At 44.4% G+C, this 15,533-nt stretch overlaps 1 protein-coding gene across 2 annotated transcripts in view; it reads right to left on the reverse strand.

Moving 5' to 3' along the window:
• ROPN1 (rhophilin associated tail protein 1) overlaps positions 1-15,533 on the reverse strand; it is a 54,207-nt gene that overhangs the window by 6,301 nt on the left and 32,373 nt on the right. The window contains exons 2-4 of one of the 2 annotated variants that reach the window (XM_002716547.4): positions 7,461-7,588; positions 4,322-4,439; positions 2,916-3,077 (exon numbers count right to left, since the gene is read on the reverse strand). In XM_002716547.4, the coding sequence (XP_002716593.1) occupies positions 2,916-3,077; positions 4,322-4,439; positions 7,461-7,576 (396 nt within the window). In that variant the 5' untranslated portion in view covers positions 7,577-7,588. Of the gene's footprint in view, positions 1-2,915; positions 3,078-4,321; positions 4,440-6,105; positions 6,312-7,460; positions 7,589-15,533 lie in introns of those variants that run through there. The other variant, XM_051859254.2, reaches the window with a different exon arrangement.

The following is a 15,533-nucleotide window of genomic DNA, read 5'->3' on the forward strand; positions in this document are numbered from 1 at the left end:
AGCCTCTTAAGGTCACGAATCCTAATCACCAGAGTGCTACCCTCAAGACCTAGTCACTTCCCAATGGCCCCACTTCCCAGTACCCTCACCTTGGAATCAAAGTTTCAACAACTGGATCTTGAAGGGTTGCAAACATTCAGACTGTAACACTTACCACCTCTGGTATAGGTAGCAGAAAGCAAGCGACGTTGGGTTAGACTTAGGCAGACAGCCAAGGATGGGGGCTACATGGCCAGGAATAAGAGCCAGCTCTTGGGTTACTAAGCAACATGGGGGTGAAAGGAGTCAGAGGGGGAAGGGTTAAAAGGTACAGAGAACAAGGGGCCCCTCGGGTAATGGGGAATATTTTCTTTACCTAGCTGGGAAACAGGCCTGAGCTAGAAAGCAAGTGTGATAATGAAAGAGACAAAGAACTTCGTTGACTAATCAGGAGACAAGCAGGCTCTGCCGCCAAGGTCTTGCAGAAGGCCGAGTGGCTGGAGTTGTCTGTGCCCAGTCTCTCCTGTGTGGTGAAGACAAGGCCCCGAGATAGGACTTTTTGTTCTGTAAAAGTCACAACTAAATGGGAGGAATGGGAGCTAAAAAGGCAGGATGAGCTCACCACACAAGAAACACTTTTCTTAGAAGACTTTGTCCAAACTTTACCACAGGTATAAGACCCTCCCCCCAGACCACTTGCTTTCCTTTTTCCTTCTGAAAAAGCCCCTCTCGCCTGCTTTCTGGGAGCTTTCCCTCTGCTTTTTTAAAATGCCTTTGCTCTTTAAAATAAAACTCATTTGCTAAAAATTGCCTTCTCAGTTTGTTCATCTGTCTTGTACTTCATCACGGATAGAGAAGTCCTGGGGTTCACTATCAGCTGTAACACCCCCACACTGAATTTTCCAGAAACAGTTCAACATGATACAAATGGGCGTACGTAGGTTCCTGGGTCCACACAGCACCTTCTACTTAGAGACCAGATCTCCAGACTGGATTCACCTCTAGGTGTTTTTTGGCATAGGAAGAACGAAGGGCAGAGTCAGATAGAGATCGTGGGATCTCTCAGAGGTACCTGTTATCCAGAGGTAGGCCTGTAGGTGTCTCACTGGCAGCAAAGAAAGGAGAATAAAGTCACAGCCCACGAGAGGTGAAGAAACTCACAGAATTGTTAACCCAGCCCCAGTGTTTTAGAAGCGGAACAGAAAGATACCATTCACTACGCCACAGTTTCCTATGCCAAGCCCAGCAGCTACACAGCAGACTGCGCTGAGGGAAGGTTGGAGTTTGGCTGTCCAAAGCCGCTCTGGACTACCGTGAGGGGTGGGGACGAGGGGAGGGCTCAGACATCCAACATGGAGATCACCCAAGCTGACCAGCAGATGAGGGCCGTGTAGCCGACACTCGGGAGGACGGAGGCGAGCATCACCTATGCCTGGCCCTGGGGAGATGAGAGCGAAGGTTTGTGCTGGAAACAGCTAGTGGCCCCACCCACAGGAGCACTGTCCTGGAGACCAGAGGGGCCATGGAGAACCCAGTGGTGTAGGAACCCCTACTCTTGGCTGCGTTGAGGCCCTCCAGCCACCCCTTTCTCTCTACACTCAACTGCCACCTTGCGGGAGAGACTGGGCAGTTTCCTTGAGGCTGCCCCGTGATTGCATCAGACTAGAACTCCTCGATTGGATCAAATTGGCTTATTTGCTTACTCTGCCCTTTGCTGATAGGGTAGATCAAGAAGACCAAAATGAGCCATAGACAATCAGAAGGTACACTTCTCCAAATCTCCGATTGTGGTATGAATAGATTTGTAAGCCTGCAATAATTTCACAAAATGTGTCAATTTTTATTTTCCCCTTAGTGGTTCCCTCCAAACCTTGAAATCAGCCCTGACAACTCCTCTGGCCTGCTGCCTTCTCTCCTCCTAGGAGGGCAGTAATGTATTCAGCATACAATGGTGCCATAAAGAACAGTGAAGAAAACTAAAACCACACTGACTTGCCCCTTACTCCCACGGTGAACGATGAACGAAGGTTTCTAGGGAAGCCCTGAGGAAAAGCTGGATTATAATATTTCTGCTAAATGTTCTCAGAAACAAAAAAAGTAAAATATGCATTCCAAGCATATTTGAGAGGAAAGAACAAGATCATGTTTAGATATGCTGAGTGATTCAAGCTACCTTTCATACCATTTGGTTTTAGCACAGGCAATGATTCTCATTAAATTTTAAACTTGTATTTATTTCAAAGAATAATTTTTAAAACTGTTTCTGATTCACTTTCCTTTAAGTTACTTAACGTGGGTGAGTGCACATGTAAGATACTTGAGCTTTAAATATATTTTCTGCTTTCAGCATAATTTTCTTCAAAACAAGAAAATGGCTTTCCCAATTGTCATACAAGTCAGAGCTGGAAAAGGCTTGAATCTGTGCAAACCTCCTGCATCCATGGTGATGTCGTGAGTGTAAGTTTAGAAATAACTTCATCTCTCCTTTCTTGGCTTTTGATCTACGATTTTTGTATCCAATTATGTTTATTCAATAGCAGTTTCCTCTTAGGCTGCACCCCTTTCTAAAAGTCTCCATCGGTTTATCTCCAAGTGTTTGAACCCACCAATAAACAAGTCTTATTGACTGTTGGTTATCTCCAGGAGTATGAATGGAGAAAGTGGGGTGAAAATAATTCTGAGGGCAATCAGTGAAACTTACCAATCATCCAAAAACCATATTTGAGTCAATCCTCCCAAGAGCTTGATGAAAATTTCACCCTCTGTCCTCCTAACTCCTGCTTCTGACCCTGGCTGAGAGAGGACCTGCAGCAGAGAGGAAGAGGCCTGCTCCTCACAGGCCCTGGTGAGATGGACTGTCTGTAGAGACCTACTTCCTTTCCAGTCCCAGAGACAGATTTTGCCCTAAGGAGCAAAAATTGCAAAAGCTAACTTACGACTCCAAGGGAGCTGCAGGCAAGGGCTAAGAACTTGAGCCACTCAATCTCCTCTGTGAAGCGCCCCACATTCATCACACTGTTGAACAGGTCTGTGGGGAGATTCAGCACCTTCCATATCTGGGCCAGCTCCTCTGCATGGATGATCAGTCTGCCAGCGACCTACAGGACAGGTGACACACAGCGGGAGGATGAGGGAGTGGATGGAAGAAGGTCTTGATTAACACCAGCCTGGGCCAGGGCCAAGAGAGGGTGTGGGAGAGGTGAGAGAGAACTCTGTCTTAGCAGAGTCTGGGGAAGAGCATGCTGTGTGATTTAATGACTTTTTAACTTCAACTGTCAGAATTATGGGGAAAGATACACATTTATGTGACATTTGAATTTTTTTTTCAGATGCTTCTACTATCTGTTGTTTTATTCCTAGGTTGTCCTTATATGCAGATAAGACAGCCTGAAAATGAGATCAAGGGGCAAGGGACTTGCCTGCAACAACTAATTAGTGGTGAACAAGAGTAATATGTCAGGACTTTTGTTTCCAGATGGCCCAGAGTTCTCTGCACCAGACCTCAAGTACACCCCTTGTACTTTCCCATGAATGATGTGGGGTATGGGGCTGACCTGCAGAGATTTGTTCTGGGTGCCCAATGTTGCTTGAACCCAGGTGCTTTAGAGCTCTGCCATGCTCTGCACAAGGTACTGGGGTGGTTAAAAGGAGGAAATGAATGAATGACTGGCTGTTGGCCAAAACGCAACAGGGGCACTGATGCCCCAAAGCAGTGTTCCAGTACCTTTCCTGACCCTCTTTCTGATCTAGGGAAATGCCAAGCCTCTGGGACCAAGTCAGAATTACTCCAAACCTCTCTGTCCTGCCTCCTAGAGCAGGGCCTGGTGCTGCTACTCTATGCATCCTGGGAGTCAGCCAAAGCACAAACCTGTCAGACCCTCCTCATCTCTCCTGGGTGGCTCTCAGGAGGATGCGGCTCTGAAGAGAGTCAGGGTTAGCCCTAAAAGCCAGGCTATATGTCTCCACCTGGGATAGCAGGGGAACTCTTAGTATGTCTCTCCCCAAACTGTGATTGGCATCCTATTATGGTCTTGATCAGTAAGGGAGACACTTGCTGTCTAAGCCCTATAGACAGAAGGGATTTGCACTGCTCTGGGCCCTGGACATTCTGCCAGCTTTAGGAAATCTGGGATGACTCCCTTGATAGCTCAGCCTGGAGCCTACTTCAAGAGCATTCCTGTTTCCCTAAGGTAAGTTGTACCTTCAGACCACGATGTAGTGAATTTTTGGGTTGTGCCATGTGGCTAGCTGCCTGGCAGGGGCACGCAGTGGGCTTTGGCATGTACCCTGCAGCTTCAACATTGTCCCTTCCCCTCCCTGCTGCCTGCAGTGAGGCCCTTACCCGAGAATGCAGGATCTTTAACAGCTCAGGGGTCAGCTCTGCCCAGTTAGACAAAGAGATTCTCTCAGACGTGTCTCTCACTGGAGGAATGTCTCCACGGGACATAGCCCCGAAATAACTACAAGAAAAACAGTTAGAAGTGGGGGGAGCATCCTGTATTCCAGGGCCCTCCAGCTGCTCTGGGGATCCCCACAACCCTGTTTTTGTTTTGTTTTGTTTTTCTAAGGGAAAGGGGGAAAGAACATTTGTAAGTGGTTTCTGTGTGCCAGACACTGTTTGTTCATTTGCAGGAGAAAAAGTCCGAATGTGTTTGCACACAAGTTTGGTACACAGCTCCTGGGAGCACACTAGGTTCAAGTTTTTGTTTTCTTTCAGTAATCCTTCTAGATATTATAAACATACAAAACACACACACATTTGCATGTACACACCAATATGTATCAAAGGATATATATATATATAAAACAGTGTTTCCCAAAGTTCAGGGCAAATGGAATTAAAAGATAAATTTATTTTGGTATAAAAATTTTGAAATCCATGCACAGGCATGCATATAACTGTATTATGTATAAACATGTATGCATGTGTCCCAGGTAGTAGGCAGGGGTTTGTAAAACTGACAAGAGGAGGTGGCAGAGAACTGAAGGGACTTGAATAGAAAGGGGAAGAGAAGGCAACACCCCAGGGGTGAATCAGGAAGGTTTGTGGCTGGAGGTAGTGAGGCTTGGGGCTTCAAGAAGGAACGGAGAGAAGGTTGGCTGGACACAAATGGAGCTTCAGGAGGGAAAAATAAGACAAAGAGCATTTGAGACCACCTGATAGGGCACTTTGGAAGTTAAACCCAACCCTTCTCAATCTTCTCTCCAAATTCTTGGTACAATCTGCCTGCTCCCCAGGGTTTTGTGAAGTGGATTTTGTTTGGGGGCCATGTGGAGAACAGTCTTAGTTCAGGACTGGCGGCAGATGTAGAGCTTGCTGTAGCTTGCAGCAAGGAGTGGCACTAGCAGCTGACTGTAGGTTACTGATGCGCTATGCCAGCATGTCTCCTTCCAAGGCCTTGGTATCACTAGCTCTGAATTACAAACTCCCACCCTTCCCCACATAACCCTGGCCCCACTCCTTTCTCAGGACTCAGACTCAAGTGCCCCCAAACAAAACAAAACAAAACAAAACAGAAGGAATTTTGTAAAGCTTCATTTTAAGGTCAAGCCAAAACCATGATGGGACCAACCATTGCCCATCTCCAGGCCTCAGAGCAATGCAGAGCTACAGTTATAAGGCCTAAAACAATAGCTTCCTGTCACCCCTGGAGGTCACCAGCTTTGAGGAGGGAAGAAATATCTTTTTGAGCAGGAGAGAAATGTCTGCAGGTCAGCGACAGGATGGCAGTGGGTGCAGCATGGCAGAAGTAGGGTGTGGCCTCTGGGACTTTATGTCCAGACATGGAGCTGGTGTACGTGGCAGGGATGGAGACACACAGCACCTCATTTTACACAAAGCCCGCTGGGATAAGCAAATGACACTCCACCAGCAACGGCACCAGACTTCTTACTGGAATTGGTTAGAGAACATGGAAATGAGGCTGCCATCTGGGATTTAGTCCTCTGGGTTGTGGGGCTTCATTGCAGTGAACAACTGCACAATCATACACATATTTAAAATTTGTGTTCTGTGCACATGCCCACCAGAAGACAAATAAGTGTATGTCCTGTCAATCTGGGTGGTTTCTTCCCTGACAGCACACACGTAGGGGAATTCTTGCTTGAGATGAATTCAACACACACCTCGTCTTGGAAATACGTTGTGGAGTCTTAGCTTCTACAAGGCTACAGGTTGTAAGTGCCATAAAACCATCTGAGAAGTGTTTTCCACGCCTGGTCAGGATGGAGGGTGCTCTTAGGCCATGCTCTTTTTCATTGTAGTTAAACTACAAACTGATTTTTCACGGGTGTCTCAACAATTTATAGCACATCATACAATGTGGGAGCAAGCAGGCTACAACTGTGGAATGTTCTCTGCCATAAACGTCAGGGACAATAGGAGGAAATGTCATTTTTCTTACTACAAAACAGCGGCGCAAGAACAATAAAATGGGGTTTAAAAACTATTGTATGGTATAAAACAAAGTCTGCTCGCCAGTGCCAAAAGAAAATTAGTCTTCTGACGCTGACGCTCAATCTTAGAGGTAATAGGTGGAATTTAGAATGGAAAACGAAGCAAGATTCATCACCAGGCCAAGCCACCCATTCATGTCTCCCAAGCACACTGGCTTCGCTCCTCTCCCGGGAAGCTTGGCGCTCACCTGGCCCGGAAGCACGAGAGCGCGGGCTCAGCGGCCTCAGCGAGGTGAGCCCACCGCCTGCGCAGCGCGCTCTCCACACTCTCGGGCCGGAGGTTCACCCAGGCCCCGGCCCAGCCCGGCCCGGCCATCGCGAGGTCGGTGGCTCCCGACACCCCCACCCAAACCCCGACTCGGCAGTTCGGCGGCCTCTGGAGGCTTCTCCTGAGGGCCGGGCCCGGCGCGAGGCTCGCGGTCTCCAGCCAGGCCTGCGGGCGCCTCGCCTTAGCATCCTTCCTCGCACGCCACGCGCACGGGGCGGACAACTTTACGTGGCGGGAACAAATCAGTCCCGAGAAACACTAAAGAAGGTAACAATACTTTCCCCCAAGGAACAGATACGGAGTGCCTCTGTTCATTTTAACAGCAGTGAACCCAGGGGTCTCCCCACCGCGCGACCCCGGATCCCGCCTCACGCGCCCAGGCGCCTGCCTCGCCGCCCCAGGTGCGCTGCTGCCACCTGGTGGCGAGACCGTGGGACGCGGCCTCGCGCCGAGCCCGGGTGGACTGCATGTCTCCGGCGGCGGCGCCCACTCTTGCCTCACCTGGGTCGGCGGGGGCGCCGTGCTGGAGTAACTCCTGCCGGGTGCCCCTCCACACGCGACTGTGGCCCTGGCGCCCTCCTGCCTCGGGGAGGGCCCTCATCCCCGCCCAGCTGGATGTCCTTAGGGGCGATTTTAATGTCCCAAAGCAAGGAGAGCTGAAAAGCACACCAGGGTGCTAGTCAGTCTCGCCACCCTGGGTGCAGCCGTGACGACCTCCTGGTGTTCCAGGGCCCTGGCAGGGAGAGGGGACACGTACTCCGAGGCCCACTGGATAAGATCCTGTGGCTGGGTCCGGATGGCGGCTTTGGTGAATTGCTTCAGCAATTCTGGCAGCTCCGGCGGGATGCATATTTGCTTATCTGTCTGAGGCATTGGTTGGTCGACCTATTTGCAGGAAGAAAAAAAGAAAAAAAACACAATCAAGTGGATATCTCCGAATGGTAAAGCAGCGGCTCAGCCTCAACATGGTGATTCCAACGCCGGACAAGCTCCAAAGGTAGAGTGCAGTTTACTAATCCCTGCTTTTTCTTGTAAACAGTTCTTTACATGAATAGCACCTCTTATTCGTTCATTTAAAAGACAGATACAAAAAAGAAGTAAACAAACATATCTCTGAATGGTAACACAAAATATTGACTGTCTGCTTCCAGATTAAGCAAACAAAAGTGTTTTTGAGAGGGAGAGAGCACGTGTGCTCCCATCCCTGATTCACCTGTAGTGGAGCCAGGAGCCAGGAACTCAGTTGAGGTTTCCCTCATGGGTGGCAAGGACCGGCCTACTTGAGCCAGCACTGCTGCCTCCTGAGGCCTACATTGGCAGGAAGCTGAAGTCAGGACTCAAACCCAGGCATTCGATGCCTGCCTCCGGATTCTTTTCAGTATAAATAGATGTGTTTGTATGAATACAAAATGGGCTAATGGAGAACAGCTTGTTTACTCAGCAGCCCATTATGCACATCTTTACAAGCCATGTAACTCTTACCAGTGGATACGAGCTGTAGCAAAATGTACTCTGCCAATCTTCTATGATTTGACATCAAGCTATTTTGAAATAAAAGTAATCATTAAATGGCCATTTGATGAACAGCTTTCTTTATGTCTGCATGTTCTCGTCTACCTAATCGTAACAGAGAGAACTTGTACATTTTCGCTCAAAAAGTTCCAGAACAAGTTAAACAAAACATGAAAATCATAGATAGCGTATACTTCCATGCAAAAATAAGCAACAGCTGAAAAGATTTTTACCTCTTCCAGTGGAGAAAGGGACAGACTAGAAATGCTGAAACACTCTGTTCCCCTCACAGCACCCAGATGTCAGAAAAATTCCAGTTAACAAGCCTTTCCAGTTGCCCTGCTGACCTCTAATAAACGGAGAACTCAAGTGCCAAAGAAAGTGACTGCAGCAGAATCCACAAAGGAGAGCAAATGAAGAAATCAGGGCTGAACCAGAGGCACATGCAGATGCCAGGCACCTGCAATAAATAGGCAGGCAAGGAGCAAAGAGACCAGAGGTCAGGCCCACCAAAACTCTTGAATTCCCTTCTGGCCCAAACTTGAGTCCCTCCTCCCCTACACACCCTGTATCAGAAGCTGGGACAGAACTGTCTGCCTATAAGCAGGCAAAGCAGCAAGGAGGTCTCTCCATTGCCACTTTCTGTTAGCTGAGAAATAGTTCACAGGCTAGGTCCACATGTATACCAGCGTCAGCTTGCTTCAGAAATCCCATGACAAGAAACTATGGTGGCCTCAGATCTGTGTTACTCCATTACCTTTTACTTTGTGTTCTTTTCTTTGGAAGGAGAGGATAAAGATGATGATCAATTTTAGACTTTGTAAAAAGCTGAGTATGCAAAAATTTCATTATACATAGTGACTTTTTTTTAACTAGATATTATAAGATAATCACCAAACTTATAGAGAGGAGAAAAGGAATTTTAAGAACACACACACTCAACAAAAACCCCTTGAGCAATCCAAAAGGTGGGAGGAACAGCATAGTAAAAATGGACAGATAGCGTGATGGAAAACCATCTGTACATATCAGTAATCACAATAAAAGAAATAGACTTAAAAGTGCTTGTTGAAATACAAATGTTGTAGGCTGGAGTTTTAAATCCAGTATATAGACATCTGAAAAAAAAAGAGAGAAAGAAGGGCTGAAGGTAAAAGGATATAACAAGCAAATAGCAACAAAAGGAAAGTTGATGTTGACATGTGAATATCAAAGAGGCCTTAAGGTAAAATTCACTATTAGGAATAAGGAGAGTTACTGTACACACAATGGTGGAAGCCTTTTCATGAAAATAGCAGGTGTGGTAGGTGCTATGGACGTCACCACTGAGGGCTCCCACACCACCGGGTAGAAAAGCAACATACTCTTTAGGGTTACATGTATATGTGTACATGTTGTAGTACATTCATGAAGAGTAAGGGGTGAGCAATGCAAATTCAGAAGGCCGTTATTGCTGGTGAGACGGATGGCATCGGGGAGGTGCAACAGAGGCCTCAGTATTGTTAGTAAGGTGGGTTGTTTTTGTTTTTGTTTTGTTTTGTTTTGTTTTTTTACAGGCAGAGTGGACAGTGAGAGAGAGAGGACAGAGAGAAAGGTCTTCCTTTGCCATTGGTTTACCCTCCAATGGCCGCCATGGCCGGCACACCACGCTGATCCAAAGGCAGGAGCCAGGTGCTTCTCCTGGTCTCCCATGGGGTGCAGGGCCCAAGGACTTGGGCCATCCTCCACTGCACTCCCTGGCCACAGCAGAGAGCTGGCCTGGAAGAGGGGCAACCGGGACAGAATCCAGCGCCCTGACTGGGACTAGAACCTGGTGTGCCAGCGCCGCAAGGCGGAGGATTAGCCTATTGAGCCACGGCGCCGGCTCCCACTGCCTTTTCTGACAACTGCTCTGTGACTTCTCTTCGTATTGGGGCAAAGAACTTCCAGTAGGTTCTCCAAACCTATTATCTTTTCTCAATTTCAGTCCTTTCCTAACATCTTGTATTTTTTTCTCCTTTTACCATTCAATTGTTTACTTAAAAGTCATCAATTACATCTATTAATTTCTTATATTTGCCAAGTATTGTGCTAAGTATACGAATATACATTTTATCCATTAATCCTCAGAATATCCCAATGAGGTAGACCTGTTTTGTCATCGTTTTCCAGATGATGAAACTAAGAGACCATGGCCAATAAGCGAAAGGGGGAGTTCTTGAACACAGATGGTCTGTTGGGGGAAGTTGGCGTGTTAGATGTGACTGTCTTTTCCCTCTTTAGACTTTCTCCTCCTTTGATGGTGTATACCATTCTTGTGTTTCTATTTTTCCAGGCATCGATCCTCTATCTGCTTATGTAACTCTTCTTTCTCCTGCTAAGCAAGAGTTGGCAATCTTCCCCAAATTCAATCTTCAGCATTCTAAGCTTACGTCTTCCTGTTGCTCTTCTTGGAGTGCTCACCCCTTGCCTCCACCTGGCTTCCTCTGCCACAGAACTTTGCAGATTACACTTGTTGGTCCATCTCTGACCCCTCACCTATGCTTCCACATACTTCCCATTGCCTTCCGGATACTTCTCTACCAAGAGTCATCATCCATCTCTGACAGTCAAGTCTCCTTCACAATTTATTTTCTGAATGATACAACCATTTTCTTCAATCTGTTGAGTCTCACTAAATCATATTAATATTTCCTCTGTGTCTCTGACTCATCCCTTTTTCTTTTTTTTTTTCTTAAAGATTTTGTTTATTTATTTGAGATGTAGAGTTACAGACAGTGAGAGGGAGAGACAGAGAGAAAGGTCTTCCTTCTGTTGGTTCACCCCCAAATGGCTGCTACGGCCGGCACTGTGCCGATCCGAAGCCAGAAGCCAGGTGCTTCCTCCTGGTCTCCCATGAAGGTACAGAGACCCAAGCACTTGGGCCATCTTCCACTGCCTTCCCAGACCAAAGCAGAGAGCTGGATTGGAAGAGGAGCAGCCGGGACTAGAATCCGCACCCATATGGGATGCCAGCGCCGCAGGCAGTCTACTGTGCCATGGTGCCGGCCCCTCATCTCTTTTTCTTATTTCTACTCCTCTTACTGTAATTGAGTTCTGTGTAACCTACTGTGCAGCCTCCTAACTTATAACTGTGTCTGGGGCTACTCTCTGGTCTGTCCTGGCCAGTGTGTCACGCTTTGTCTTCTACACTGCTGTTAACAGGTTAGAGAGCCCTGCTCACAAACTGGAAACCCCATACTGACTTTCCATGACTTGCACACACAATTTTAAACTGTAAATTTTCCATTACTATTTTCCTACACAGTCTACTCTTTATGCTTTCTAAGAATTTACATGTGTATCTTTAATGCTCAACACATTCTATCCATTGTTCATAGTACTCTGTCTTATTTTTCTCTCTGCCTCAGTATGTTGCTAATTCTAGCCAGCCTACTTGAAGATCCTTCATTCTTTTGTCAGTTCAAAATCCCTAAACTGCCAAGGTTTATCTTGAGTACATTCCATGCCATAGGCCAGCCTAGAAAACATAGATATCATCAAATATTGTTTGTAGTGTACATATTACCATTTAAACCTAGCCTGTCTTTTATAACTCTGTTCAGTTGAGCTCTCCATCAGTGGTCACGGCAGAATGGGTTACAGGTGTGCCACGAGACACTGATGGTTGTAAACTTTTAATAGTGATAACAAAGTTTATACCCATTTTACAACTAGTCACAAATTTAAAACAGTTAAAGTTATGTTTGGATACTGTTTGACATAGTCAGTAAACTTCCAGATTTCAGTATTTATTGTTTTTGTGCTTAAGTCTTTATGTATAACACCTGCCACCAAAGATGCTTGTGTAGACTTTCCCTTTCAACTGTCCTGTTAAGGTCATGCCTGGAGTCTGATTGTTGTTTTAATTGCAGTGTATTTATTATCAGTAAACATCTTTGTTTCAAATACTCAGTTATTCCTTTGATTTGATTTGATCTTATTTTTCACACTATTTTCTCACTACAAAGAAGATATATGATTTGTTTCCATCATCATCATCACTTGTACTAATGAAACAACTCATTTTGTTAATTCTTTTTCAATTGTGACTTAATTCATGTGTTTTTTTCTTGGATATCTATGATAGCCAATATTCAAAATCTGGTTCTTAATAGGTGTTTATAATAACTTGTTTATGGTAGCAAAACCCAATGCTTTTAAGAACAAGTAATGAAAAATAATTTAATTCACTAAAGGATATTGTAGGACTTTAATATTTTTAAAACATTTTACTGAAATACATTATACATAACAAGAAATGCACATATGTATACAGAAAAATTGACCATTTTCATCTGGTCACACTCATAACAGACATCCAAAATGAAGAACAGCATTGCTAGTACCCCAAGAGTCTGCTGCTGCCCCCTCGCCATTTCTTTTTTGACATGTGAAATAAGAGTATATTTTCATTTATGTAGCATGATTCAGTGAAGTACTATTTTTAACTATGTAGCAAATGATACTACATGTAATTGTTATACCATATGTATTAATAACCACAAATAAGAGAACACATGATGTTTCTTTTTGGGGGCTGGTTTATTTCACTTAGCATAATGATCTCCAGTTGTACCCATTTGTTGCAAATGTCACTGTTTCATTCTTTTTATGGCTCAATAACTGTCCATCATGTACACATACAACATTTTCTTTATCCAGACATCAGTTGATGGACATCCATGTAGATTTCATATCTTAGCTGTTGTGAATTGAACTGCTATAAACATGAGAGTGCAAGTAACTCTTTCATATGCTGATTTCATTTCCTTTGGATATATTCCCAGGACTGGGATAGCTGGGTCATGTGGTAGATCTATTTTTAGTTTTCTGAGGAATCTCCATACTGTTTTGCATAACAGTTGTACCAGTTTGCAGTCCCACCAACAATGTATTAGGGTATCTTTTTCTCTACAAACTCACCAACATTTGTTACTTTTTTATTTTGGGATGATAGCCATTGTAACTAGGATGAGGTGGTACCTTACTGTGGATTTTAATTTACATTCCCAGATAGCTAGTGACCCTGAGTATCTTTCATGTGTCTGTTGGCCATCCATATTTCATCCTTTGAAAAATACATGTCCATTTCCTCTGCCCATTTTTATTAAAGATTTATTTATTTATTTGAAAGGCAAAGTTACAGAGGTGTGGAGGCAGAGAGAGAGAGAGAGAGAGAGAGAGGTCTTCATACACTGGTTCACTCCCCAGATGGCTGCAACAGGTGGAGGTAGGCCAATCTGAAGCCAGGAGTCAAGAGCCTCCTCCGGATCTCCCACATGGGTGCAAGGACTTGGGACATCTTTCACTGTTTTCCCAGGCTATACTAGAGACCTTTCCCAGGCTATGCTAGAGACTGCTCAGAAGAGAAGCAGCTGTGACTCGAACCAGTGCCCATGTGGGATGCCAGCACTGCAGGTGGTGGCTTTATCCACTATGCCACAGTGCTGGCCACTCCCTGCCCAATTTTTAATTGAATTGCTTGGGTTTTGTTGTTGTTGAGTTTATTGAGTTACTTATATATTCCAGATATTTAGTATCAGATGTATAATTTGCAAATATTTTCTCCCATTTTGTCAGTGCCTCTTCACTTTGTATTATTGTTTCCTTTGCTGTGCAGAATCTTTCTAGCTTATTGCTATCCCATTTGTCTGTTTTTTGCTTTGATTGCCACTGCTTCTTATCCAAGAAGCCTTTGCCTAGCCCAATGTCTCACAGAATTCCCCTTATGTTTTCCTTCAGGAATTTGATGATTTCAGATCTTAAGTTTAGATCCTTGATCCATTGTGAGTTGATTTTTGTTTAGGGTATAAGGTAGGGGTTTCAAACTCCTACATAGGGAAATCCAATTTTTCTAATACCATTTGTTGAAGAGACAGTCCTTTCTCCAGGCAATGATTTTAGCTGCTTTGTCAAAAATTAGTTTGTTGTACATGCATGGGTTAGTTTCTGGAGTTTCTATTCTACTCTGTCCATTGGTCTACGTGTCTATTTTTGTGTCAGTACTAGCCTATTTTGATCATAACAGCTCTATAGTATATCTTGAAATGTGGTATTGTGCTGCCTTTGGGTTTGTATTTATTATTTAAGATTACTTTGGCTATTCAGGGTTTTTGTGTTTCCCAATGAATTTTAGGATTGTTTTTCCTAGATCTGTGAAGACTATCCTTGGAGTTTTGATTGGGATCACACTGAATCTGAAAATCACTTTGGGTAGTGTGAATATTTTGATGGTATTGATTCTTCTAATCCTTGAACATGGAATATTTTTCCAATTTTTATTTGTCTTCTAGTTTTTCATTAATGTTTTAAAATTTTCATTGTAGAGATCGTTTACATCCTTAATTAAATTTGTCCCAAGATATTTAAATTTTTTGTAGCTGTTGTGAATGGGACTGATCTTAGAAGTTCTTTCTTTCTCAGCCAAAGCATTATTGTTGTATAAGAATGTGATTGGGGCTGGTGCTGTGGCACAGTGGGTTAATGCCGTGGCCTGCAGTGCCAGCATCCTATATGGGTGCCAGTTTGAGTTGGGCTGCACTACTTCTGATTCAACTCCCTGCTAATGCGCCTGGGGAGGCAGCAGAGGATTGGAGACCCTGAAGAAATTCTTGGTTCCTGGCTTCAGATTGTCTCAGCTCCAGCCATTCTGGACATTTGAGGAAGGAACCAGTGGATGGAAGATCTCTCTCTGTCTCTCTCTCTGTCTGTCTCTGTCTCTTCCTCTCTCTGCAACTCTTTCAAATAAATAAAAAAAAAACTAAATCTTTTTAAAAAAAGAATGCAAATGATTTTTGTGTGTTGATTTTATATTCTGCTACTTTGCCAAATTCTCTTATGAATTCTAATGGTGTATTAATGAAGTCTTTTGGTTTCCCCTATGTGAAGATCATATCATCTGCAAACAGGGATAATCTGACTTCCTCCTTTATAATTTGTGTCCCCTTGATTTCTTTTTCTTGCCTAATGGCTCTAGCTAAAAACTTCCAGAATTATATTGAATACCAGTGGTGACAGTGGGCATCCCTGACTGCTTTTAGTTCTTAGTGGAAATGCTTCCAGCTTTTCACCCTTGAATATGATGCTGGCTGTAGATTTGTCACATGTTAACTTAATTGTTAGGGTGTGTTCCTTCTATATCTAATTTTTTTTACAGGTCTTGTGTTTTTTATCATGAGAAGAGGTTGTATTTTATCAAGTGCTTCCTTTGCACCTATTGAGATAATTATATGGTTTTTATCCTTCATTTTGTGGACATGAAGTATCGTGTTTATTGATTTGAATATGTTGAACCATC

This window comes from Oryctolagus cuniculus, chromosome 4 (genome assembly GCF_964237555.1).
Source record: "Oryctolagus cuniculus chromosome 4, mOryCun1.1, whole genome shotgun sequence".
Lineage (NCBI taxonomy): Eukaryota > Metazoa > Chordata > Mammalia > Lagomorpha > Leporidae > Oryctolagus > Oryctolagus cuniculus.